This window comes from Python bivittatus, unplaced genomic scaffold, assembly GCF_059951505.1.
Source record: "Python bivittatus isolate LINGU-HERP-01145 unplaced genomic scaffold, Pbiv_v1 ctg000280_np1212, whole genome shotgun sequence".
Classification (NCBI taxonomy): domain Eukaryota; kingdom Metazoa; phylum Chordata; class Lepidosauria; order Squamata; family Pythonidae; genus Python; species Python bivittatus.
The window spans coordinates 1,207,441-1,233,718 of NW_028277066.1; the positions used below are offsets into that span (position 1 = coordinate 1,207,441).

Genomic DNA, 26,278 nt, shown 5'->3' on the forward strand with positions numbered 1-26,278 from the left:
AAGACCTGACCTAGACAATGTTAGATGAGGCGGTGGTCTCCTTGGACTTTTGGCTTCCACCCGTGAACTCAGTTTAGCACCTCAGGACACCAGGGATGAACGCATCCATGGGACACAGCCACAGAAAGTGGATTTCTTCCACCTCCAGATTGCCTTCCCTGCTGTGCACCGCTGACCAGTTTTCTCCTGGGGAAAAACTGAAAATGCTCTATTTTGTAGATGTGGTGGCTTGCCAAAGTCTTGACTCCTGTCCTAGAATGAACTTTTTCTCCTTGCGTTACCTTCTCTCCAGTCCAACTGTAAGGACATCGCTTTTTCTCCTTGAAACTGGCTCCACTCTTTTTTTTTTCTTGGCAGGAACGTGTCTGATTTTCTCTTTACAATGTCTGTAATGCATCTGTTTTGATCATGCCTCTTTCCAGTGGCTGTATTCATCTGTCTGTGAGTTGTATGAAGCATGTATTATCCAGAGAACAATGGCTCCTTGGTGGATAGCGGCAGTAATTCGGGTGGCCTTGGGTGGGGGATAAACCGGTCCTTTCTGTGTCTTTTTGGATGACCTGATCTGCAGAAAGAGAAGCTCGGAAATTAAAGTTATTGCCTGCCCCTTGAACTTCTGCTAAAGACACAGTTTTTGGGGTTACCCTGAGAAGTTGACAAACTCAAGTGGTGGCGGTGGGGAGATGAAAAGGCGGCACTGAAATTTAATCAGGTTTAGCATGTTGTTACTGTGAAGGAAATATTAGCCTCTTACCCTTTGTAGTGCTGGACCCAGCAATTCTTGATCATGGGTTGAATGGCAACGAGAAACGGAGTGCCTCCCTGTTTAGAAACAGAGGAATATCAAAAGATTCAGTCACTCCTCCTATTTTTAAGGTGCTCTCATGGTCATGAACAAAGGGGATCAAAGCCGCTCGGTGAGGTTGCGGAATTAGAAAAAGTCCTGCTTGTCAAGGGAATCGAAGAATAAACTTGCATTGGTTTGTATATTCCGTTGTTCCATCATTTCTGTATAGATGTGGAAACCAGCTGGGAGGGGACCAAAGACGGGGATTCTTACAGGAGTGACCCCAAAAGTTGCAGGGATCGGGGAAGGGCGGCTGGGGCTGGAAAAGAGGCAGAAAGGAGCAGTGAAAGCAAGGCCAGGTCAAGATGCCTGCTCCAGAGGGAAGCACCAGCTTGGAACAGAGTTAACCAACCAGGTAGTCTTATCTGCGGACTCAGAATTAAGTCCCACCAGCTGGGTCCACGTACTACGTTTCTCCTCCATCTGGATTAAGAAAACTCAGTAGGTGACTTCTTCCACTCTGCCCAGACGTACACCGCGGTGATACAGTATGGTTTGGTGATCCATGCAATGTGTGAAAACTGGATCCGCCCAACCCCATGAAATCCCAAACCACCCAGTCTTAATTTGTACTAGTCTAGGATGTTGGGTGAACCTGGCCACTGGGTTCACTGAATGCAGTCTAGGTGAGTCCACAAAGAACTGCCATCTATGGACCGGAGGGTCCGTGGTAAACCTAACCCACTGTAATTTTGTACTGTTCTGCTCTGGCTTCATACGTAATGTGACATTTGCCATCGGAATTTGTAAACCAGAGTTTGGCGCTTAGCTGTGCCAGCCAGCCCATGGTGTGGCATTCAGGCTCATGCTAAGCTGTGGCTTGTTTAAGAAGTCATAGAGGCTTGGCTCCTCCATTGTGGGGAGATGGGCGGGGACAAGTTAAATAAATAAATAAAAATAAAATAAAATAAATATCACACCGTCACAAATCGTGGTTTAGAGATGACAAGGGCTGGGCTGACAAAATCGCTTAAGCCAAACCACAGGACTGGATAGTTTGCTGTGTGAACCCAGTGAATGCAAGAAGCGACTTGCCAAAATAGAAAAAAAAAATGCCTGGGTAATTCCAGCAGACTTCACTGCATGTTAAACCTGGCTAGTTTTAATCTTGGGTTGTTTTTTATGACTTCTTGCTCCTCTCTGACCCCAAGACTGTGTTCACACAACCCACAGAACTACAATAACTAACCACATTTTCACTTAGAACCTGTGGCCTTCGTTTATGCTTCAGCATATATGCAAACCCATCGGATGGGTTGATTTGGTAAATACACCAAGTGTGTTGTATGAATCTAGCCTTGAAGCGCAGCTGGGCTTGTATGGCACGCAGCTCCCTCAACTGACCACGCAGGTGGGGTTTACAGGACATACTAAACTCCTAATTCAGTGGGTGGGTGTATTTGATATATATGCGAACCCTTCACGATCGCATAGACAACACAAACCGAATCCCCCATGAAAATGCTTCTCTTTGGGGTTGATATCTTAGGACATTAAAAGAATGTGTGACTTGGCAGGTTCGTGCCACTAAACTCAAACGGGAATTCACAAAATTGCCATACAGTATTCACGTGGAACGGGTTGAAAGCCATGTCTGAAATACTTCAGCTTAATTTGATGGCCTGGTTCATACTACATGCAAAGACAGCAGCTGGGTTTCCCGGACGGTGTCTTGGAGGTCAGACCACCCCACTCCTTTTTAGCTGTAATTAGCAAGTTGGGCCAACATAATTTTGTTGTCTTAAGAGTGGGACAGGAGTGCATTCTGGCCTTCGGCTTCAGCTGTCAGATCCTCCCCTCCTTCCTTACCATTCTAAGCATTTCTGGATGACTCAAGTCCCAAATCTCTGCCTCCCCGCCTTGGCATGGTTTACAGGCAGAGACAGATGGGGCAGGAAACTGATGCTCAGCGTCCCTGGATCAGGTTAGCCTCCTCCAGGTCTTGAGGACAGCTGGGCTGCAAAACAGCAGTGCCTGCATAACCCTGATCTGTAATCTTAGAGAGGACCTGCTAAATATACCCAGATATCTAGATGGGGTGAGAACCCAGCAGACATTTACACCAGTGCCGTTGCGAGAGGTTTTATTTCGGCAAGTGGCCAAGCTCCCAGACCAGTTGCCTGGGAGGCCCAGATCTGCCTCTGCATCAGTGTGCGGTTGAGCCCTCCGGGGTGGCCCATGAAGCTGGACTGATGTTGTTCCAAGGTTTTAGCCCTTGGTTTCTATCAATAAATGAATAGGAGGCCAAGTCACAGCCAGGTCAACCTTGGCCTTGTGCCAGCATGGTGTAGGGGTTTAGATGTTGGTCTGGGAAGGGAAACCTAGGTTGACACAGCCATGAGAGCGCCCTGGGTGACTCTGGGTTGGTCATTTTCTCTTATCCCAACCCACTTCAGTTTGTTATGATTGCACTGTGGGAGATGCCATCTGGACTTTTTTGACATCCTGGGTACAAGCCTATGTTTGAATGAAAGTGAAACTGGGTTTACTAAACACTGTTTTGTGGGTTCCCACAGGACACCAAACACACAATAAGCAAATCATGTCGGCTGACTTTGCACTCTAGCTTAGCATAGGGCAGCGTTTCTCAACCTAGACAACTTTAAGATGTGTGGACTTCAACTCCCAGAATTCCCCAGCCAGGGGAATTCTGGGAGTTGAAGTCCACACATCTTAAAGTTGTCTAAGTTGAGAAACCCTGGCATAGAGAGTGAAGTCAGCCAAACGTCACAGGCTTAGTTTTGGCTTAGTCTGCTACACCAAGAAGACCATTAGGTTTGCACATCATGATTTATGGTTGGGTTACAGGCTCCAGCCAATTCCATAAAACATACTTTAACCATGATGTACATGCTAACTCAACTTCGTGTAATGCTTGGTCCGGTTCCTTGCTCCACCTGCTTCCTTCCTCATCTGCCTCCCGAACGCCGTCCATCTGCCCGACACAAATAACAGCGTCGGAAGTCTATAATTACTCTTTAGTGGCTGAATGCCGGAGGCCGAGCTGCGGATAGAATTCACCTCCTCCACCTTTCCTGCCCGAGCAGGTGCTGCCAAAAAGGCTGGAATGTCATCCAGGCTCAAAGCAGGTGAACGAATGGAGAGGAACAGCTTGCGGAAAGCACTGCAGGGACCTCGGAGCGTGCCCAGTGTCCATTTGCAGGGGTTCTGGACCCGGATCCTGTTGAAATCCCCTGTTCCTGTTGATGTCAGCGAAGAAAGAAATTTGACAGGCGTGTGTCAGACCGGAGCAGACCAAACATCAAATCTGCACCGGGCGTTCATCGGTTGCCAAATGTTTGGGCTCCCGAGGTCGTCTCCTGTAAGAAATGGTATGTTCGAGCCAGAAGGGTCCCTAAGAGGCCCCAGGACATCGTGTGCATCGTGACCGCACAGCATAAATGGCACGGATGACGTAATTGGTGCAGGCCGGATGTGCCCAGCGTGGCTTTCCCTCCCCAGAGGGTGCGCAAATAGACAGCAGGTGCTTCAGCAAGTCAGCGTCGGAAGGACACATGCTGCAAAGCCGAAGAAATGGGGACAATGAAACTAGCAGGGTGCAAGTAAAATGCCAACGTTTTACCCTGTGGGCATCTGTTTAGGGCACGCAGCTGGATCCCGGGGGTGAAGTGAAGTCTTGTACAAACGGATGTTGCAGTATTAACGAAGGCCGGTCCAGGCTGGTTGATCTGTACGCTTCCGTGGCAATACAAACTCGTCCTCGGAGTTTTTAATCTGCCAGCTTTGGTGACGATATGCTGTTGTAGGCCAGCCACGAGGAGATTTCATTTCGAAGTTTGCTCCCGATTAAAGTTCCGTGTGAACATTTCGTAGAAATCTCCTGGATCTGGATCTGTCGCAAATCGCCCCGAAAGCTACAGACTGTCCCCCGTGGGAGCCTCTGAGGACCTGGCCGAATTTGGGAGGGGTGCTGAAGGCAGGGAGATCGTGGGCAGGGGGCAGGCAGAGGAAAGCCGTCTTTTGGCATAACTCGCCCGCTCCTCTAGGGCGAGCGGCTGCCTGGAGTCTGGCGAGTAGGCAGCGCACATACACCATAGGTATCGTTGCATATAAAGACGTAAACCGATGTAGGGTTAAACTATGAACCGTGTTCTCGCAGCTCTGGCGGTCTCCGCAAACCACACCGGCCGCTTCAGGCAAGAGTCTGCGATAAAGCTGGCCCAGTGGCTGGCGCACGCCAGGTGCCAACCTCGAGTTTCCCACTAGCGGCCCCTGAAGGTAAACTCGGCGGAAGGGGCTTCTTTTCGGCTGGGAAAGGCCCTGGGAGAGAGCAAAGGCGGGAGGAGGATGAGGAGGATGAGGAGGATACGCCGCCCAGAGTCCACTGGAGTTGGGCAGCCAATACATCGTCCTCATCGTCATCGTCAGACAACATCTGCCTATCCAGGTCCTTGGGAGATGAAGATGCCAGATCCGGTCTATCGCTGCCCCCTCCTGGCCGCCTGCGCTGTTGCAGCCCAGAGCCGGGAGCCCTGACCCGCGGCTGCGCGCCTCCCGGGGAAGCAAAGGCGCGCCGGCCCCTTTGACTCCGGCCGGCGCGAGGACCCTGGTGCGCATGCGCGCGCCGGAGTCTCGCGCGCCGGCCGCTTAAAGGAACCGGAAGGCGGCTCCCGCTCGGTCGGGGCGGGGTCGGAAGTCGCGTCCGGAGGCGAAGGGAGCCGGAGTGTTGTGGTTGGCGCCGGCGGCTTCTCCTTCAGCGGCGCGGGAAGGAAGGGGGCGGCTTGAGCCGCGGAGCCTCTCCGGGCTGTGAACGTTGCGGGGTGGAGTGGACAGCCGGCGGGTCTTCCAACGTAGGGTAACTGAGGGGCTCCTGAGCATGTGCAGAGCGCGGTGCCAGGGGTGGGGGAGGCCGAGTGTAGCGCTGTTTCACCATTTGTCCTCCAAGGAGCGCGGGTTGGGGCGTTGAGTTGGGAGCCCCGCTCCTTCCCCGTCTTGCGCTCACGACAGCCCCGCGAGGTGAGCCGGTGCGGCCCGGCAACTTTTGCCCGGGGACTCCTGGGCTTCCAGTCCGGGCCCAGGGCCAGCCCCCGCCTGGTTCTCTCAGACTGCAGCGTTGCCTGGCAGATCCGTCCATCCCTGCCAGCCGAGGCGGCTTTGCGGCCCCTCGTTGGGCTGCCCGGATTTGATAGCCTGGGGGGAGGATGCGGTGCTGACCGTGGCTTCGCATCCATCCTCCTTGCGCCCCCGTTCAAGAAGTCCAGCATAAGACCACGTGGGCGGACTTCTCTCTTGATGATGATTGATGATGATAGGCCGTTTTTCCTTCCAAAATACTTGCTAGATTGTAAATCTAGGCCGTGGCTCCCCAAAGGGTGGGTCGATAGGACTATCCAAGGGGGGTCAGTAAATCTCTGGGATCAGTAGGTGATGGATGAATGATGGAAGGTCAGTTGGGGTCAGTTTACCTTTTGGGATCTCTGAAGAGCTCCGTGCCAGTCTGTAGTCCTGCAGGTGAGCTGACTAGCGGCAAGGCGGCGTGACTCAGGGTTGGACGGTCAGCCACCAGTGACAGCAGCCTTGAGTTGTCTCTATTATTATTTACTGTTGTTGTTGTTTAGTCGTTAAGTCGTGTCCGACTCTTCGTGACCCCATGAACCATACTGCGCCAGGCCTTCCTGTCCTTCACTGCCTCCCTGAGTTTGCTCAGTTTCATGCTCATTGCTTCAGTGATGCTATCTAACCATCTCATCCTCTGCCGTCCTCTTCTCCTTTTGCCTTCAATCTTTCCCAGCATCAGGGTCTTCTCCAAAGAGATCTCTCTTCGCATTAGGTGGCCAAAATATCTGAGCTTGAGCTTCATTATCGATCCTTCCAATGAGCAATCAGGGTTGATTTCCTTTAAGATTGACTGGTTTGACCTCCTAGCAGTCCAGGGGACTCTCAAGAGTCTTCTCCAGCACCACAGTTCAAAGGCATCAATTCTTCGGCGCTCAGCCTTCTTTATGGTCCAGCTCTCACAGCCATACATTACTACTGGAAAAACCATAGCTTTGACTATGCGGATCTTTGTTGGCAAGGTGACGTCTCTGCTTTTTAATATGCTATCTAGGCTTGCCATAGTTTTCCTCCCAAGGAGCAAGCGTCTTTTAATTTCATGGCTGCAGTCTCCGTCTGCGGTGATCTTGGAGCCCAAATAAATGAAGTCTGTTACTGCTTCCATTTCTACCCCTTCTATTTGCCAGGAATTGATGGGTCCAGATGCCATGATCTTAGTTTTTTTAATGTTGAGTTTCAAGCCAGCTTTTGCACTCTCCTCTTTCACCCTCATCAAGAGGCTCTTTAGTTCTTCTTCACTTTCTGCCATTAGGGTGGTATCGTCCGCATATCTGAGGTTGTTGATGATTCTCCCTGCAATCTTAATTCCGGCTTGTGATTCTTCCAGCCTGGCATTTCTCATGATGTACTCTGCATATAGGTTAAATAAGCAGGGTGACAGTATACAGCCTTGTCGTACACCTTTCCCTATTTTGAACCAATCGGTTGTTCCATGACCGGTTCTAACTGTTGCTTCTTGGCCCGCATACAGATTTCTCAGGAGACAGGTAAGGTGGTCTGGTATTCCCATCTCTTTAAGAATTTGCCACAGTTTGTTGTGATCCACACAATCAAAGGCTTTTGCATAGTCAATGAAGCAGAAGTAGATATTTTTCTGGAACTCTCGTGCTTTCTCCATGATCCAGCGAATGTTGGCGATTTGATCTCTAGTTCCTCTGCCTCTTCGAAACCCAGCTTGTACATCCGGTAGTTCTCGGTTCATATATTGCTGAAGCCTAGCTTGTAGGATTTTGAGCATAACCTTGCTAGCATGTGAAATGAGTGCAATTGTGCGATAGTTTGAGCATTCTTTGGCGTTGCCCTTCTTTGGAATTGGAACGTAAACTGACCTTTTCCAATCCCGTGGCCACTGTTGCGTTTTCCAAACTTGCTGGCATATTGAGTGCAGCACTTTAACACCATCATCTTTTAGTATTTTAAATAACTCAGCTGGAATCCTGTCATCTCCACTAGCTTTGTTGTTAGCAATGCTTCCTAAGGCCCACTTGACTTCACTCTCTAGGATGTCTGGCTCAAGGTCAGTGATCACACCAGCGTGGACATCAGGGACATTAAGATCTTTCTTGTATAGTTCTTCTGTGTATTCTTGCCACCTCTTCTGCTTCTGTTAGGTCCCTGCCTTTTTTGTCCTTTATCATGCCCATCTTTGCACTAAACGTTCCTTTCATATCTCCAATTTTCTTGAAGAGATCTCTAGTCTTCCCCATTCTATTGTTTTCCTCAATTTCTTTGCATTGTTCATTTAAGAAGGCCTTCTTATCTCTCCTGGCTATTCTCTGGAAATCTGCATTCAGCTGCTTATATCTTTCCCTTTCACCCTTGCTTTTCGCATTCCTTCTTTCCACAGCTATTTGTAAAGCCTCATCAGACAGCCATTTTGCTTTCTTGCATTTCTTTTTCTTTGGGATGGTTTTAGTTGCTGCCTCCTGTACAATGTTACGGACCTCCGTCCATAGTTCTTCAGGCACTCCGTCTACCAAATCTAATCCTCTAAATCTATTCATCACCTTCACTGTGTACTCACAAGGAATATGATCTAAGTCATATCTGAGTGGTCTAGTGGTTTTCCCTACATTCTTCAATTTAAGCCTAAATTTTGCAGCAAGAAGCTCATGATCTGAGCCACAGTCAGCTCCTGGTCTTGTTTTTGCTGTCTGTATAGAGCTTCTCCATCTTTGGCTGCAAAGTATATAATCAATCTGGTTTCGGTATTGACCATCTGGTGATGTCCATGTGTAGAGTCGTCTCTTGTGTTGTTGGAAAAGAGTGTTTGCTATGACTAGCTTGTTCTCTTGACAGAACTCTATTAGCCTTTGCCCTGCTTCATTTTGTACTCCAAGGCCAAATTTGCCTGTTATTCCGATTACTCCTTGACTTCCTACTTTAGCATTCCAATCCCCTATGATGAAAAGGACATCTTTTTGGTGCTAGTTCTAGAAGGTGTTGTAGGTCTTCATAGAAGCGGTCAACTTCAGCTTCTTCAGCATCAGTGGTTGGGGCATAGACTTGGATGACTGTGATATTGAATGGTTTGCCTTGGATACGCACTGAGATCACTCTGTCGTTTTTGAGGTTGTACCCCATTACTGCCTTTCCCACTCTCTTATTGACTATGAGTGCAACTCCATTTCTTCTAAGGGCTTCTTGCCCACAGTAGTAGATATAATGGTCACCCGAATTAAATTCACTCATTCCCATCCATTTCAGTTCGCTGATTCCCAAGATGTCGACGTTCAATCTTGTCATCTCATGTTTGACCACCTCCAGCTTGCCTTGGTTCATAGATCTTACATTCCAGGTACCTATACAATATTGTTCTTTGCAGCATCGGACCTTCTTTTCGCTTCCAGATACATCCACAGCTGAATGTCCTTTCGGCTTTGGCCCAGCCGCTTCACTCTTTCTGGAGCTACTTGGAATTGCCCTCCGCTCTTCCCCAGTAGCATATTGGACACCTTCCGACCTGAGGGGCTCATCTTCCGGTATCATATCTTTTAGCCTTTTAACATTGTCCATGGGGTTTTCTTGGCAAGGATCCTGGAGTGGGTTGCCATTTCCTTCTCCAGTGGACCACATTTTGTCAGAACTCTCTGTCATGACCTGTCCGTCTTGGGTGGCCCTGCACGGTATAGCTCATGGCTTCACTGAGTTACGCAAGCCCCTTCGCCACGACAAGGCAGTGATCCATGAAGGGGATTATTTACTGTACCATTTGCTAAAGTAGTATTAAAATTATTTTCATATAATAAATGTTTAGGGGTCAATGAACCATCTGAAACTTCATGAAGAGGCTGAGGAGTTTGGGGACCCCTGATCTAGGAGCCAGACTGGCATGTTGGTTGGTTGGCCCCTCTTTCTTTCAGCCTTTGGTTAATTACAGTAATCACATTGTAGTAAATCATGACAAACCCTCTTATTTAGTATAATGTGTTCCATGTTAAGCATTTTACTGAGGTTTGTTTCCTCTACTTATGACATGGCTTGTTCTGCTCTGCTTCTTTCTTCTTTCACAAGGGCAACCAAATAAAGATTGTCTGTCGATCATCTGAACCTCAGGAGCCATGGGGAACACCAGCAGCGAGCGTTCTGGAGTGGAGCGCCAGGGAGGCCATAAGACCCCTCGAAGAGACAGCCCTGGGGGAACAAAGGATGGAGACAGGCCCAAGATTCTGATGGACAGTCCGGAAGATGCTGACTTGTTCAATGCAGAAGAAATAAAAGTAGGTGAACTCTTGCTATATGAGAAGTATCCTATATTTTTTCTCATCCATATCTGGAAATGGCAGGGATTGTATGTGTTCTGCATGTTTCTAGTTTGAAGAACAGGAGGCTGGTGACACTTTTACTGCTGAAGAACCTGCTGGAAGCTTTTCATTTGGTTCAAATGATGTCTAGAAGCTATTGCATTTGAGATTTCTGTGTGTGTGTGTGTGTGTGTATGGATTTATTTCCCTTAAAGATGTACAATTCAGCATACTTTAGGGCTGAAAATATTAATGGATTTGATCAACCTTCTTCCCATACACTTTTTAAAAATATACTTGCACGAATAGGATTTTCTCTGGCACCCCAGATGTGACTTTTTTCCATTCCAGTATTCCTGGAAGGTAATGGGGTGTGTGTGAAGAGAATTAATAGCAAAGCAAAGTCTTGCCAACAGTGGGGAATGAAATGGGTAGGGAATGGGACTCCTTGAAGTACAAGCTGCTGCCTGATTGAAATTTCTTGGAAGCATTTTGAGTTTTATTCATTCACTTGAGCACTTTGGAACAGGCTGGAAGTTTGATTTTTCTCAGCTGCAGCTGTATGATTACTGCATGTTGATCTCACACCCCAAACAGTTTGACGAGACAGAGTATGAACCTCCAGACTGAAAGAATTGGCAAGTAGTTGGGAAGATGAGCAGTTAATGTATTTCTAAGTTGACCTTCTGCTGCTTAGGCGCTTGAGGCGGTTTATGAGAAGTTGTTAAAAGGTAAAATGGAAAAGCAGCAGTAGTTAAAAAAGGGTTGGACCAATTTATGAAAACCCTGGGGATCCATGGCTCTTAGCAGATGGCAGTGGGGCTGCCTCTGATGGCCGTTACTGGGAGACCCATGGGCTTCTTGGAGCAGTTGGCTGGCTACTGGGCAGACAAACTGGGGGGCTAGGTGAGCCAGGGGTCCCACCCAGCAGGGCACTGCTTAGGTTCTTAAAAGTAATGACCCACAGATTGTGCAATAAAATAGGACTTGTCTAGTTAAGAAAGTGACTGTAGTCCTTGAAAGCTTCACAGAACAATATTTTTTTCAGATGTTTTAAGACTGGTAGGAAGGAGGCCGAGCTGTTATCCCTAGAGAGAGAGAGAGAGAGAGAGAGAGAGGGAGAGTTCGGCCGACGGTGTGCAGATCTACAGAGGTCCCTCTCTCAAGTCCCTTCCATCTCCTCTCTAGGGGATGGGACATGCAGCAAGGCCGCGGCTCCAGCAATCTGTCACAAGCTACAGTCTCCCAGAACTATCATTGCAAGTTTCCTAAAGTCTGCTGTTTCTAGGCTCCGATGGAGAAAGACGAATTCCTGGCTTGGCAACATGATATGGAGGTGAATGACAAAGCTCCCACTCAAGCCCAGCCAACTGTATTCCGCTGGACTGGCGGAGGCAAGGAAGTTTATTTATCCGGCTCCTTTAACAACTGGAGCAAACTCCCACTGACCCGGAGGTAAGCTGTGAGTATGGAAATTTATATGCCGTTTTGGTAAGGCCAGTTGGAAGGACCCTGCAGCACCTTTTCACCCAAAGGGGAGCATGCAGAATGCTCAGCCTTCTTCTCAAAAGGCTGTGCTCAGTTTTCATTGTAGAAATCTAGCTTTTCCTCTGCTTATGCTAAAGCATGTCAGGAATTGCTCCTTTTACATTCTGCCTTTCCTCTAACTTGGGTCTGTCCCTTTATGGTTCCCGCAACTCTTTAAAACGGGCTCCACTGAAAGAGAAGGGACCTTCCCTCAGCCGTCTGCTTTAGCTCCCTGTGGCTGGTCACTGTTTAGGGCTCTGACAGAAACACTGCTGGGTTGGAAATCGGAAATGAAAATCTTCCAGTCTGTGTACGGAAAAAAGGAGGCGCTTTTCCATTACTCCTGAGCCAAGCCTGTCTCTCATTAGTTCCATATTTGGTAGTCCGGAGTTGAATCCAAAGGGTGTCATGGCCCAGGACTCAGGCTCTGAATCTGAAGAAGCTGCTCCAGCTGAACCAGTGGAATGTCAGCCTCAGGAAAAACCAAGCCAGGAATCCCCTGAGGCTGACATTCCACTGGTTCAGCTGGAGCCGCTTCTTCAGATTCAGAGCCTGAGTCCTGGGCCATGACAAGGGACTATTTAAAAAAAAATCCTTCAAGGATACTGTGGGATAGAAGATGGGAAATTTGAAGGATGTTTCACAACGTGGGGTGCCGTGAGGAGAGAGCCTTAGGCTGGCATCCTGCAGCATACTTGAGCACGGTCTCGTCTGATGTCTTGACTGCTGCTTGGAAGCGGTCGGCCAACCAGCACGAACAGTGGGACAGGCCATCCCATTTTGGAGCATATCGCAGGCCCTGCAAGTGGAGTTCCAACAATCTGGAGTTAGCATGGAGGCAGTCACTGCTGCGTGCTAAGGGTGTGCATATTAGGAAAGGGCAGGTTGTCTGAAAAATGGGGAAAGTGCAAATCTGTACACGATCTGTATGGCTTCTACCTTGATGATGTTCTGAAAGACCTTGAAGACCCAGGCCTTGGGGTAGGGTGGACGGGATTCCCCCCTTTGTGAGGCTTTACGTTTGCTGTGTTTCCAAACTTGCCTTCTCATGATGCTTTTGTAGTGCTTCTGTACTGTTCCGGTTAGGTTTTGTATTTTGTTGTGCTTGCGTTGTTCTATTGTCGTGAGCCACCCAGAGTCAGGTGACATCAGATTGAACTGAATGACTGAATTTGGTCTTTATGGTAACAGGCGGTATCCTTCCTCCATTTCACAGCCACAATAATTTTGTAGCAATCCTCGATCTTCCAGAAGGTGAACACCAGTACAAGTTCTACGTGGATGGTCAGTGGACTCACGATCCTTCAGAGGTGACACAATTTTATTCAGGCATCTGGTTCATTTCATGCCCTGGGAAAAATCTGATTTGATGCCTGGAGGCTGAGCATCCTTGCAGCTCTCCAGCTGTTGCTGGGCTAAAGTTTCTTGTAGTCATTTTGGCTGGGGAAATAGCAACTGTAGTCCAGCCACTTCTGAAAGGACGTTGGCTTCCCATCGTTTATTTATTCATAGCAAGAAATCTGTAACAGTCTGTTCATGTATGAAAGCTGTCATCTGATGGTGTTTCATAAAGTCACAAGGAAGCATGAACTGGGTCAAACAGTACCATTTTGTTCAGAAAAGTTGGCCTTGATTTTAAGAGACACCCGCCACCCCAAAAGGAAGATTATTTTTGTCACCTTTTCCACATACTTAGCCATTTTGCCGTAGTGGTGAAGGCACCAAGCTAGAAAGCAGGAGACGGTGAGTTCTAGTCCTGCCTTAGGCTTGAAAGCCGGCTGGGTGACTTTGGGCCAGTCCCTCTCTCTCAGCCCAGCCCACCTCACAGGGCTGTTGTGGTGGGGAAAATAGGAAGAGGAAGGAGTATTTAAGTATGCTCGCCAGCTTGAGTTGTTTATAAAAAAAATAAAGGTGGGATAAAAAATCTAAAAACAAAAAAACCCTTAGTTTTATTTGGGGAGAAAAAGGTAGTACTCCCTTCAAGTAAATACAGGGCAACGTTCTGTTTGATCTAACAAACCATACCTCTCTTCCTAGCCTGTTGTCACCAGCCAGCTAGGGACTGTCAACAATGTTATTCAGGTGAAGAAAACAGACTTTGAAGTCTTCGATGCTTTAATGGTGGATTCCCAAAAGTGCTCCGACGTGTCCGGTAGGTAGCATGGGCAAGAATCTGAAAAGGAAGCGAGGACCACACTTCTGTGCATCTTCAAAGGTGCTGACGCTCTCCTGTCCGTAATGGCAAGTCTGTCTGACCTTACCCTCACATTAGCGTTAAAGACATTTCACTGAAGTACATGTGGTCCTTCCTTCCTGTATCTCGCTTGACACTATCCAGGGCAAAGGGTTGCTTAATCTTGGGGATGGGGAGTCTTTGGTAGCCAAGGTCTCTCAATTTTGGGGGAGCTGAGGGCCACAAACTGGGTGAGGTAAGGATCTTTCTTTTTAACAGTGATGTGCCTGTTTTAAGGCTTACACTTTTCCCAAGTTTTCCCTCCACAGACTAGAGGGGAAACTGCACCATCACTTCTCAGCCATCATATCAGTGGGGCTATGCCAGTGTTTCTCAACCTTGGCAACTTTAAGCTGCGTGGACTTCAACTCCCAGAATTCCCCAGCCAGCATGGCTGTTGCGTGTTGCCCCTTCCCACCACCGTGGGTTGGTACAAGGTGTTTAACCATGGTTACGCTATCAGCTCACAGAGATCCTAAACCAGTGTCTCTCAACCTCAGCAACTTTAAGGTGTGTGGACTTCAACTCCCAGAATTCCCCAGCCAGCATGGGGAATTAAAGTTGCTGAGGTTGAGAAACACTGGGCTACACAAAGGGAATATAAGTTGCCCGCCCTAGAAGATTCTGAGTGATAGGAATAGCTTTGCTGGCAGCTTCTGAAGAGGAAATTCCAATAGCCTCGGTGCCTGGTGATGCAGCAACCGTGATCTAACGTTAAGGACATTTTGTTCTTTTAGGTTTCTCTCTTCTCTGGAGCAATTGTATCATTTGCACTGTGCCTGTAAGGTGGTAGGATTCATCCTATGGGAGATGTTTTGAATCTTCTGCAACCACCTCAAGGCCTTTGTTTTTGGTCTCCTTGTCAGTGAACCCTGAACCGGACAAAGGCCTTGCTTAAATTCTGCTCATTGTTTTGTAGACTTTTTAACCTCTTCATTATTTTGACCTGATTGTAGACTGCTAGTACAAAAAGAAAAAAAAAAGTGGGGAAATAAAGTGTTGCCAAAATGGGACATAATTGATAATACTTGATTTTCTCCCTCTCTTATAGGCAAGTTATTTAATATGATCTCTGTACTGTCCCTGCTGTAAGAATTTGGGTGGCTCATGTACATAAGACATCATAAAATTTCAGAATCATTAAAATAATCTAGTATGTTCCCTTTTTCTCTTTCTCTCCTCCTCCCCACTGCCCCGGTAGAATTGTCAAGCTCACCACCTGGACCGTATCACCAGGACCCATACATCATTAAGCCTGAAGAGAGGTTCAAGTCCCCCCCCATTCTTCCTCCCCACCTACTGCAAGTCATCCTGAACAAAGACACTGGAATTTCCGTAAGTAGAGAAACACCGGCTTTAGGAGCAGGCCAAAAGTGTAGCCCTGCTGCCCGAAGTTGGCATTCTCCAGTTGGGTTGAGACTACAGCTCCCAGAATTCTCTAGGGCACGAACTGGGGAAGCATATGCTAAGCGTTTGTGGTGGGTAAGCTACTTCAAATAGGAACCCTGGCTTTATCACCTACTTACATGGGCTTCTCTTCGAGGTGCTTTCCCCCTTGAAACTGGAGATGAGTTAGTCCTTGAAGCCCCCTTCATAAACCGATGACCCTGTTTTTCTAACAGCTCCTTAATACTTGGGGCGGGGAGGAAGAAACCCTGGCATCTGGCAGGGAGAATGTTTGGTGAACAGGGGGCCTCTGAGGTTAACTCCTAACCAAAAGGTCTTGCCCCTTACAGTGCGATCCTGCCCTGCTTCCTGAACCAAATCACGTCATGCTGAATCACCTCTACGCACTGTCCATCAAGGTAAGAGAGGCTCACTCTAGGCAGCAGGGTTCCTCTTGGCTGCTTCATCTTCTGAACGGTCCCCCTCTTTCCTCTTTCTAGGACGGAGTGATGGTTCTGAGTGCCACCCACCGTTACAAGAAGAAATATGTGACAACGTTGCTATACAAGCCCATATGAAGGAGGGAAAGGAAAGTGGACTGGCCAAAGAGCAGCGGAATCGCAACCCAAATTATCCCCCCCAAGGCAGCAGCACCCTTGCTGTTAAACTGTAAAAAAAAGAGCCCCACGTGGTTGAATTGGTGCCTTGCTGGCCCTCTCCTTTCCTCTTCTTCTGATCAAGACAGGCTGGCTCTGGGTTTGTCAATGAAGCAGTAAGCTTCTTCCTGCTAATTCCTAGCTGCCTGCAGGGAAAAAATGAAGGGCAGCCAAACTATGCAGTGCAGTTAGCCTTGGAAATGAAACAAATTCTTCAGCACATCCCACACACAAGCCAGAAGACTGCTGCTGGAATGGAGGGGGAGGGGGCTTGAATTGGTTGTTCCTGAAAGTGGCTTACTTGTGTAATCCTAAATTATTGTGTCGCTTTCCAGCCAAACCTGTCCTGTCTGCCATTTCACGTTTTCAGTTAATGATCACAGTAGCAATAAGGACCAAAGAGGGGGAGACTGCCCACTCTCTCCAGTGGTGCTTTTAGCCAAGTAAACATCGATGGTTTTGTAACTGCCTGGGTCCTCAGCAATCAAAGCAGCTTGTTCCTTGGAATAATCAATGGCAGCATCCACTCCGGAAGCAGCAGCTTACGTCCGCCTGCCTTGTAGTTGGTATTTACCCTGTTCAGAAATTAGTTTTAATAAATAAAGTAACAGTGGAAAAGAGTCTACGTGTTTGTTTTGTCTGCCTCCAGAGTTGAAAGTTTGATTGCTTGACCTCCAGAGTTTGACTCTTTTACCCTCATGTTGATAGTTTGACATTTTCTAAGGTATGGCCAAGACAAAGATGATGGAGGGGGAGATACTTCCCAATCCATGGGACTAAGTGAATTAATCTTCCCTCCCCTAGATAAGCAAAGGCAATTTGGCTGTTTTCTAGGCCGGGGATTTAGGCTGAAAGGAAGCAAGAAGCGTGGGAATTGCCGGGTGGAATTTCAAAGGCCAGAAGGTGAACTAAAGGAAGCCGGACTGGGATAAGGACGCAGAGAAGGCCTTTGCTACGTCGGTCTGCACCCGGTGCTTCCAGAGGGCAAGATAATTGAAATACAGCCAGGATATGTATTGGGAAAGGGTGAGAGATTACAAATCTCATGGACAGGACCAAAGCAAATTCATCTTCAATAAGTATATTTTTTGCGCACATTAAAAGAAAAATAAGGAACATTTGTAAACAAGCTTGCAGTTCATTTATACATTCAAGATTAGGCACAACAGAAGTCAAAGCAGCAGTTTGGTTCTTTAATGGAAAGAGCATCACTGAGCAGTAGGTCGATCCGAAGGGGGTCCTTACTGGTCATCTGCCCACAGCAGGCCAGTATGGGTGGCTGGGCAGACAATGGGAAAGGAGCCATCCTGGAACTCCTTGAAGCTGACTGCTTGCGTTAGGCAGACACACACGCACGCTCCCTGTAGAAGAAACCCCATCAGACCCTATATAAACTGGCTTTGTTTAAAAATAGAGCTATGTACATTGTAGTCTGAGCTTGCATCCTCTCCCCGAGTGTTACTTGTTTCTGAGGTGCACGTCTTGAATTGTGTCGGAAGTTTGGAAAAACTGAAGCACCAGATAAGGCATGGGGGAGGTCAGGGAACCGTTGCCTTGGGCCCTGCTGCCAGAGCTCGTCTGCTGGGAGAGAAGATGTCTGGTATTTCAAATCGACAGCTTAATCGTGGGGCAACGGGTGGCAGGAAGCTGGCAGGATCGCCCACCTTGCTATAACGGAGAAGGCAGGGCACCTTGCCCTGTGCCTCACTGAGCAACAGCGCCTGCAGCTGACCCCTCGCCGAGCAACTTTTGAGAAATGACAATTGCGTTCAAAAACTCTTATCTCACCGCCTTCTTCCCAGTGCGGCTGTCGGGAAGGGAAAATTACTGCGCATTGAAGTGGATGTTTTTTAAAAGGCAGTGGTGACTTAGGAAGACTCTAGGACAAGGTTGGAAAACATTCCTGCCGGAAGGAAAAGCCCATTGCACCATGCCAGGCAGTAGAGTGAATTGGTTTTTATTTGGTTATTGTTTCAACAACAAGTTCCATACTTTCCAGGTGAAGTGTGTGAGTTACTCCTTTTCCTCGTCTGCGATAATAAAAAGGTGATGAAGACAACTCCTATTCTGTCGGAACGCCTACAGGCTTCGTTACGCTACCAAGCTTCGGCTTGCCAAAAGAACGCGACGATATTTCGTCGTCGGAACCTGGCTGATTCGAGAGCGGCTCTTCAGGGCAACAGGAGGCCCCTTCAAAACAAAGGGCTGGTGGTTGAAAAAAACCGCACACTTTACAATAAAAAAGTAGAAACTGATTTGATTCCTTTTTTTTTTTTTTTTTTTTACGAATATAAAGTTTCTTGTAAATATGTACAGTCTTTTGAGCTATTCTATAGCAGGAAGCATTTCACAAACAAGACACGAGATAGACACTTTCAGGACTCGACAAGCCGAGTTTTCAGGTAATGAGGGGTTATTAGTATTAGTATTATTGTTAGTTTTCCCCATGAGATGCAAAGACCTTAAATTGTTAAATAGCTTCCAGGACCCCCAGAGACGGAAATCCCCGCACGTTTCCTGACAAATCGCCGGATAATGCCATCAGCCTCACCCTGTTATCCACAACACCCCCCCGAAGGGCACCGATGAAGCAAGAGAGATGGAGGCCCCTCTCGTAGGGCAGCACGAGGTGACAAAAGGAACCAGCAGAGGCACCTGGATTTGCTCTTGCCAGCTTGGAAAAAAACAGAGCGAAAGCAAATAACGGCCCCAAACAGTTCTGTTTGAGCTCAGCGGTAGCTGAGAATGAGAAGCAAGACGGGGCCGTCGTGGCAAAAAATAGCCACAGCTGTTTCATTGCCCACATTCTTCACCCATGCAAGGGGGGCAGTGCCCCGCCCTGTACCTTTCCTCACTCTTTCTGGCCACGGGTACAGCTTTCCTGCTCTCGCTCTGTTCTGCAGCGGTCCCTTCTTCGAGGCAGCGCTGGGTGCTCCTAACGCCACTGGGGCAAGGCAGCGTCTCCTCCGCTTGGCCGTTCGCCGGCATCGCGCTCGGCTGCTGGGCAGAATCCTGCCTGAGCCGGCCCGGATGCCATCCCGCCTGGTCACGCTCCGTCGCAGTGGTGGAATCGAGAACCGTCACATTTCCTCCTTCAGTGCCACTTTCCCCAGTAAACAATGGTAGTTCTTGGTTGCAGCATCATCTTAGAAAGGCTTCGGTATTTTAACACGGGAAATACGAGATACAATATCGAGCAAAGCAACTGAAAAGGAGGCTGCAGTCGAGATGATGGCGGTGCGGGAAGCATGCAGGAAATTGCCATGCAGGAAGCCTGGGTGAGGGTGGCGTTGTGTGAGCGGGGGCAGTTTATGCCCTAGGAGTGTTTTAATGCAGAGGGTGAGAGGCCTGCGGACACGTTTCTTGTATGGTCGAGGGATGCTGAGGGATCATTAAAATGATATTCCTTCCCTGTAACCCAGCAGACTACAGAGCTGCACTTACAGCTACGTTTTTGTTTTAATTTGTATTTGGAATGGTAAACTCTGAAAAGACTCTGGGAAGCGACCGATTAACTCAATTGCCCGGGATTTCTCTAAAGCTGTGCAGCAGAAGGGAATGACACTGGGTAAGAGACAGAGACACCGGACCATTGCTGGTTACAAGGCTTTTCCCAAAATGCTGACAGCCACATTTTTTTCAGACTTGGGCAGAAGCCCCATCCCATCGGACTATCGACGGGGCAGGTAAAAGCGAAATAGAAAAATCTATGAACTGCTTTGAAAGAAGCAGTAATACAAAGTGCCCCCCGAGGGACTGGGGTGGAAGAAAGAGAAAGGAGACCCAAGTGCAGGAGTAGTAAGGAAAGATCTACCGAAACACAAGCAGATCCTTGCAACTAACTTTAGTCCTGGTGGATTAAATGTTGTTGCCAGAATGAGTTTGGGCCCAGTACTGTTAGTTAGGGAAATGGGTGGTTAACTCAGAAGTGCACCTAATTCAGGACATTTTCTTGTTCTTCCTGGAGTTCAGGGTCAAGGGGGGAGGCTTGTGTCGCTTATACTGAAGATTGGTCCCAGACCTGTTGAGGAGAAGGGGAAAAACGGCACATTAACTTCAGGAGGGGGACCTTGTCCCCAAAATTCTAGAATCGCTGTTGTCGGCACTGGCCGACTGAGACGCGCAGAGCTCTTCGGAAGAACAGCGCTCTTTCTGTATCTCCTCTTTTTGCGGATGAGATTGCTCAGATTTACTCAATCTTCCTGGAACTTAAAGCCATCTCTGGAAGATGTTTTTTTCTGGCGGTAGGACAGTATCACCCTTTGAGATTTAATCTCAGGTGATTTTTCCCAGTGGCCGAGGGCGTAGAGGAACCATTTCTCCCCCGCAAGTAGGGTGGGAGGTTTTAGGCATGTCCCCATCACGGCTTACCTTGTTGACTTGGGAGAGGGGAGTCCTGGCGCCTCCCACTTGAATTCGTCCCCTGCTGCTCTCCTCAAACAGTCTCCCCGGGGACCTCTCTCGGCGGGTGCTCAGGACCCGTCCTGGAGACTTCTCCCTCTCCAGGGGACGCCCAGGAGACTTGTCCCTACGGAGCTCCGTCCTTCCTTCCCGATAGCGATGGGGTGTGCTTGGCTCGCGAGGGTGGCTTGGGCCTTCTGGAGGTCCCGGGCTTGAGGCTACCCGCTTGGTTATGTGCTCGTTATACGTTGGTGGACCTCTCTTGTTCGGGCTGCTGTCATTCAAAAACAATGGAGGTGGACAGCTGAGTGACAAAAACCTTCTGGTTACCTCTTTATTCACAGCACGCGAGCTCCCCAAGCCTTCCCCTGCTCCACCAACCCATTTCACATACGGTGCATGCAGTAAACTAAGGTGCTGTTCCCATGAAGACCCTGCTGCAGCACACGCAGGGTGCTGCAACAAGCCAATCTTTGTCACAAACCTGTGGCTGGTGCCCAGCCCACCCAGGAACTAGCCTGATTCCACTTCATGCCCCATCCACCCCCAGATGCAGCTCCCCAAGTCCTTATTTTGTCATCCTGCCTCTCCCATCCCACCCCAGCCCTCCTAATCACTCCACCACACTGCAGAGCCTGTCAGGCCCCCTTCCTTAGCTAGGAATGGGCTCTCTGTCGTGGCTGGACCATCGCCTCCTACCTGCGGGTGGTAGAGGACCCTCGGTGATGCTCGTTGTTTGATTCTTTCACCAAGTTCCCCTTGCAGCAAATCACTCTCAACTTGTCCTGGTAGGAAGAGGCCAGGTAAATGGCTCCAGAGGAAATAGCTGGGCCTAGGTAGCGAGGGCTTGGGATGTCCAAGTGGGCTCGGGCTGGAATGCTGGGGGCCAAACAGGAGGCACAGGAGAGAAAGGAGGTCTTTAGATGGGGATCAGGCCTGGCCCGAAAGGCTTCGGAGCAGCCTGGCCCCTGCGGTCACCAAAGGCCGACACTTACCCAAGGGAGGCACGTGCTTGAATTTCGATCACCTCGAGGGAGTTGAAGTGGGTCACAAACAGATACGGTTCCCTATAGGCTACAGCAGTGCCCAGAAGAGAGAAGCCACGTTAGAGAAAGTCATCAGGGACAGAATATTTTCTATCCAGCTCCAAGTTAAAAAGCAGACAAGTATTTTGCTCTCTGGGGCTTGCAGAGGGAATTAGTAATTTTTTTTATCAGGGGGGAGCCCATCCCCTTAGCAAGGCAGAGACGCCCAAAGTGAATTACTGGTTCAGCTGCTGGGGACTTTCTGCTCTCTCAGATCACAATTCCTTCAACTCCTGGTCTGGAAAGAAAAAAATAAAGCCTAAAATTGCCTGGGAAAAAGGCAGGGAAGAGCAGCAGGGCACTCTGATGAATCTCCTTTTTGATCCCTTGGCATGAAACTGACTTGGTCCCATGCCAACGTCCTCCAGAAGCAGTTTGGTGAGCCCAAATGGCGGGGAAGGTTTCCAGAACTCGACTAACGAGGAAGCCAGGTAAAAGGGCAGATCTCACAGCCCTTCTTCCCCACTCCCCCGCCCTTTGGAACACTCACTCCAGCACTGGGATAATTAGCAAGAAGAAAATTAATCTTTGTATTTACACTCATTGGAGAGGAAGGGATTACAAGAGAGTAAGCAGGCACACAGTGGGGAATACACATAGAAAGGAATGCGCTAGCGCCAGCTGTTTGCCTAGCACGCTCACGGCTATGAGCCACCAGCTGCTTAGGAGGCAAACAAAAGCCTTCAGTGTGAAACTGATTTGGATCTTGTCAGTGTCAGGCAGCATCCCCTTAGCACTTTTTAGGGATGTGCTGCGCTTTGGAGAAAAGCAGCTCAGGAAGAGACAGCTTGTTTAGGCAATCTCTCTGCTCTCCGAGGGGGGGAGGAAGAAAAAAAAAACTGGTCAGGTACAGAACAACACGTACTGACTGTAATGGTGAGCACATGACAGAGAGACACTGTGAAGGTCATAACTGTGGGTATTGGTCGCTGTTACCTTTTCATCATTGTAACTGAACAGTCGCTGTCCAAGAAAGTTGCTAAATGAGGACCTGTACTTTTTTTTACAATATATTTTTTAAGCAGTTAGATGGTTGAGACTTTCTATATCAGTGTTTTTAAACCCCAGCCACTTTAAAATGTGTTCACTTCAATTCTGGGAGTTGAAGTTCACAGATCTTAAAGCGGCTTAAAGCGGCTGGGGTTGAGAAACACTGCTCTATATTAAAGAAACAACACAACACGAATCCTACTGAAGTATGGTAGAATGGGAAAGATAATTTTTGTTAGACTTTTCCTTGCATCTCTTTTCCAATCAACTTTACAAGCTGCATCTCTAAAGGATATGCATTTTGAGTATTTTTCCAACCCTCTTGAGTTCAAAAAACACCAGAATAAGATGTGTGCAGAACAAGGCGGTTAGAAACAAACCACAGCACTTACCAAATGCTAAAGGCAGACGGCTCCATTTCAAGTCATCTGAGCGGCTGCGCCTTCCGTAGGAGTCTACAAAGATGCCAAATTCTGCAGGGGAGTGGGGGAAAAAAATCAGGAAGAGTCACTTGAAATGGGATATTTAAGAAAGAAGGAAACAGCAATCTGCCAGGAGCCCAGAATTCAATTGTCCTTAACAAAACATTTCTTTTCACAACACAACTTCAACTCCAGCAGTGGCTAAAAATGTTTCAGCTTGGTCAATACTATATGCATGTCCATGTTCTGAACCCCTTAGAGCAGTATTTTGCAACCTTAAACAACTTTAAGTTGTGTGGACTTCAACTCTCAGAATTCTGGGAGTTAAAGCCCACACATCTTAAAGTTGCCAAGCATGAGAAACACTGCCGTAGAGGAATAGCAACCAAAGGACTTCCAGATATCTGATGTATTTATTAGAATTCCTACAGTCTCTTTTTCTGACAAATGGAACTCAAGGGTAGTTACAAGAAATGTGCAGCCTTACAACCCGCATAAATCCAGTAGCAACTTGGGCATGAGCACAAAGCAGCTTGGAACAAAATAGCTCTACTTGAAACTTTTCCTGTTGATTCAATCATCACCCAATTGACAAAGCACAAATCTCTTGGGAATACTAATGCTGAATCAAAGAAACATCTGCTATATGAAGAATGGAAGATGTTTTTGGAAGAGACCACGTGAGATGCTATTTTTGTGGTGGGTGAAAGAAACTGAGATGTGGGAGGTCCCTTGTAGGATATTTGAAGTGGGCAGAGAAGGACCTCTTTTCCACCGAAAACTGTGCTGCCGAACATCCTCTATAGGTGCAGTGCAAAATCCTTTTGTGTGAAACACAAGCTCTATGAAAAAGAAACTGCCATTCTACCAAGGAGATCACCAGTTCCTTGCAGAAATGCTCACCAAGGTTCCCCTGGAATGGTAAGGAACATCCTAGGTGACCAGTTCTCCTTTGACTGGCCATGAGCACCACGGCAACCATTTTGTAAGTATGCTACCAGCTTTCAAAACTCCAAATGCACCCCCAGGCCCCAAACCATTATCTGCTTCTGTTGCAGAAGAATGTTGGCATAGGACCACCCTGTAGGACAGTCCAAGGATAACATATTGAACTCACCATGAAAACAAAGCAGATATTCCTCCCTCTGCCCTGTTGGATTCACCTGGATGATATTGATTGGGAAACTATTGGTGGACGATGCAAACACAGCTGATGCTAAGGTATGGTCATTCTTATCCAGGAATTCTAAAACAACATATTTCATTTTTAGAAAAAGCAAGGAGTTCCCTGGAATCCCACACCTTTCTTTTCAACCATGCTACCTATTAACCAACCATCTACACCTATGTAGCCCTTTAGTTGTGGAAGGAACTGTGGATCAGACATTTTCTCTTCCACCCACCAGGAAGTCCAAAAAGGAACATATTTTTAAGATTTTCCCTTGTGGCAGAGATAGGCAACATGAGATTCTGTACAGGTTTTTAAAGTCTGACCCCCTACAGCCCTAGCCATCAAGATCCAACAATGCAGAATGATGGGAGACACAGTGCCACATCTAGAAGGCTGTATATTGTCCATTGCTCCATAGGAGCACAGCAGTGAATAAGGTCCAATTAGCCTCTATTCTGAGTCATTTTTGCTAGAGGTGACGGTCCTATGCTGTTCTTTTGGCTGAGTGAAAAACTTGCTATCTGAGCAGACTTCAGCATCTGAGATATAATTTGGGAAGTTCCTTGCCTGCTAGATCTCTAATGCAGATCTTGGACTGACTCCCACTGCGAGCTCCCTTCTCTGTCAGCCCATTCTGTTTCCACCCCGACAAAAGGTCTTGCCTTTTTCTGCTGACCAAATTTGATCAGGCATGAATCAGAGTGATAGAAGCCCTACCATCACCACTTCCCAAAGAGCCTTCAACGTTCTCCCTTAAAAGCATGCTTATAAGAAGGGATTCCTACCCTCAAGGGTATACTGCTTCATCTCAATTTCATAAAACTTATTTGTCCCGATGATGATGCTGTAATTGGTGAAATGGATACAGCTACATGGCTCTGAGGTTTCAATCTCCTGCGAGGGTAGAAACAATGAAGCACACAAGGTTGGTCAGCAAGATTCTCCTTCATTGGGTAACCCCCTGCCTGGCTGAAGATCTTTCCCAGAAGTTGCCTTTCTGTAGTCACACAATACAACACAGATCAAAGGCCTGCTTGATCTCACTTCTAGAAAAATGTTTCACAGCTGTCCATAGGATCATGGAGTTAGAAGGGGTGCTGGATCCCACCCCTGCTTGCTACACCTGTATTAAAGCACCCTAAACCATTAGGTCTCCAGGCTCTATGTACACATCCAGCAAAGGGAAACCAAATACCTTGCCCCCATTGATGCCTTTGTTGAACCGGTCTTATCCTGAAGAAATTTTTCCTAATGTTCAACCAGATACTGCCTTCCGATAACTAAAGGCCTTTGTCTATGTTCTCTGTGACAGAGACCAACTTTTTTGCAGCATCCCTAAGGGATAGCCTCTTGACTTGCTACTGTTTCAGTATTGTTCTAGGATTACAGAACCCACAAGAGCTACTGTAGTGGAGATATTATAAACAGACATTCAATCTTTTGGAACCCTTCCAGAATGCTTCGTTTCAGGATTAGAAGACTCAAGCAACGATCAGTAGCTGCACATTTTAGGAGAAGATCAGGAATGTTGACTATTGGGACAACTTTTCTATCATTCCTGTTCTCATAAACCTTGGGGTCCTGAGACACCCTTTGAAAAATAGAGTTGAAAACCAGAAGACACAATCCTCATCTCCCACCATGGCAGAGACACCACCAAGAACCTCTTGAATCAGCTGAATATGGAGACATGTGAGGATACAACATTAACTTATACTAAGGAATTATCATGCAGACATTCATGTTGCAGACAGGCTGGTTCAAGGGCAAGAGAAGGATGGAGGCCAGACATGGTCCAGTTCTGTTGATCTAATAGAGGTGCCACCAGGCTTTCACCGGAGCCAACTTTTGACATTTGTGGAACTGGAAGACAAACTTTACCTTCCTGATGCAGAACTTGCTGAGGCTCTCATTGTAACGCAGCACCACCACTTTGCTGGGCATGGCTGCACAGATGCACAGCCCATTCTCAATCTGCAAGGGAACCCAAGAGGAGCACCATTTGGTAAAGAGGTTGGTACTATTTGGGATAATTGAGTTTTGAAAGGACTCAGACAAAAAAGGAAGTTTCTACAGCTGGAATAACTTCTTCAACGTAAGTTTTCTACTTAAATGAAAGACCAAGTTACGCAACACGTTGATCAAGCAGCTTTCTTTTCTTTTGCTACAGGTATGGTATTTTTAAAATTGCCATGCTTCTGGTGAGTTCTCATGTTTTTTTCCTCCACAAGGGTAAATCA

The 26,278-nt window shown here is 47.7% G+C and overlaps 2 protein-coding genes across 10 annotated transcripts in view; one reads left to right on the forward strand and one right to left on the reverse strand.

Moving 5' to 3' along the window:
- The first annotated feature begins 5,486 nt into the window (after window positions 1-5,486).
- PRKAB1 (protein kinase AMP-activated non-catalytic subunit beta 1) lies at window positions 5,487-16,589 on the forward strand. 3 transcript variants are annotated; one of them, XM_088143210.1, is made up of 9 exons: window positions 5,487-5,663; window positions 9,274-9,405; window positions 9,938-10,143; window positions 11,456-11,622; window positions 12,911-13,004; window positions 13,732-13,846; window positions 15,129-15,262; window positions 15,664-15,732; window positions 15,814-16,589. In XM_088143210.1, exons 3-9 carry the CDS (start codon window positions 9,985-9,987, stop codon window positions 15,889-15,891), a joined length of 816 nt encoding a protein of 271 aa, XP_087999336.1. In that variant the 5' UTR covers window positions 5,487-5,663; window positions 9,274-9,405; window positions 9,938-9,984; the 3' UTR covers window positions 15,892-16,589. The 3 variants fall into 3 exon arrangements, with proteins under 3 accessions (XP_087999336.1, XP_087999334.1, XP_087999335.1); XM_088143208.1 differs by lacking the exon at window positions 9,274-9,405; XM_088143209.1 differs by lacking the exon at window positions 9,274-9,405 and having other exon boundaries at window positions 5,487-5,658.
- Window positions 16,590-17,041: 452 nt separating this feature from the next.
- The window catches only part of CIT (citron rho-interacting serine/threonine kinase), a 91,533-nt gene continuing 82,296 nt past the window's right edge, over window positions 17,042-26,278 (reverse strand). For 5 of the 7 annotated variants that reach the window (XM_088143214.1, XM_088143217.1, XM_088143213.1 and 2 more), the window contains 8 exons: window positions 25,920-26,012; window positions 24,824-24,932; window positions 23,985-24,113; window positions 22,838-22,918; window positions 21,366-21,444; window positions 21,070-21,249; window positions 20,341-20,674; window positions 17,042-19,990 (listed from right to left, as the gene is read on the reverse strand). In XM_088143214.1, the coding sequence (XP_087999340.1) occupies window positions 19,967-19,990; window positions 20,341-20,674; window positions 21,070-21,249; window positions 21,366-21,444; window positions 22,838-22,918; window positions 23,985-24,113; window positions 24,824-24,932; window positions 25,920-26,012 (1,029 nt within the window). In that variant the 3' untranslated portion in view covers window positions 17,042-19,966. The remainder of the gene's footprint in view (window positions 19,991-20,340; window positions 20,675-21,069; window positions 21,250-21,365; window positions 21,445-22,837; window positions 22,919-23,984; window positions 24,114-24,823; window positions 24,933-25,919; window positions 26,013-26,278) is intronic. The other 2 variants (XM_088143215.1, XM_088143212.1) reach the window with 1 other exon arrangement.

Excerpts from the sequence above, each read along its gene's own strand:
- PRKAB1 (XM_088143210.1), top strand. The coding sequence starts at position 9,985 with ATGGGGAACACCAGCAGCGAGCGTTCTGGAGTGGAGCGCCAGGGAGGC. Across the intron at positions 11,623-12,910 it reads AAACTCCCACTGACCCGGAG|CCACAATAATTTTGTAGCAA; the intron begins GTAAGCTGTGAG and ends TCCATTTCACAG. Across the intron at positions 15,263-15,663 it reads ACAAAGACACTGGAATTTCC|TGCGATCCTGCCCTGCTTCC; the intron begins GTAAGTAGAGAA and ends TGCCCCTTACAG.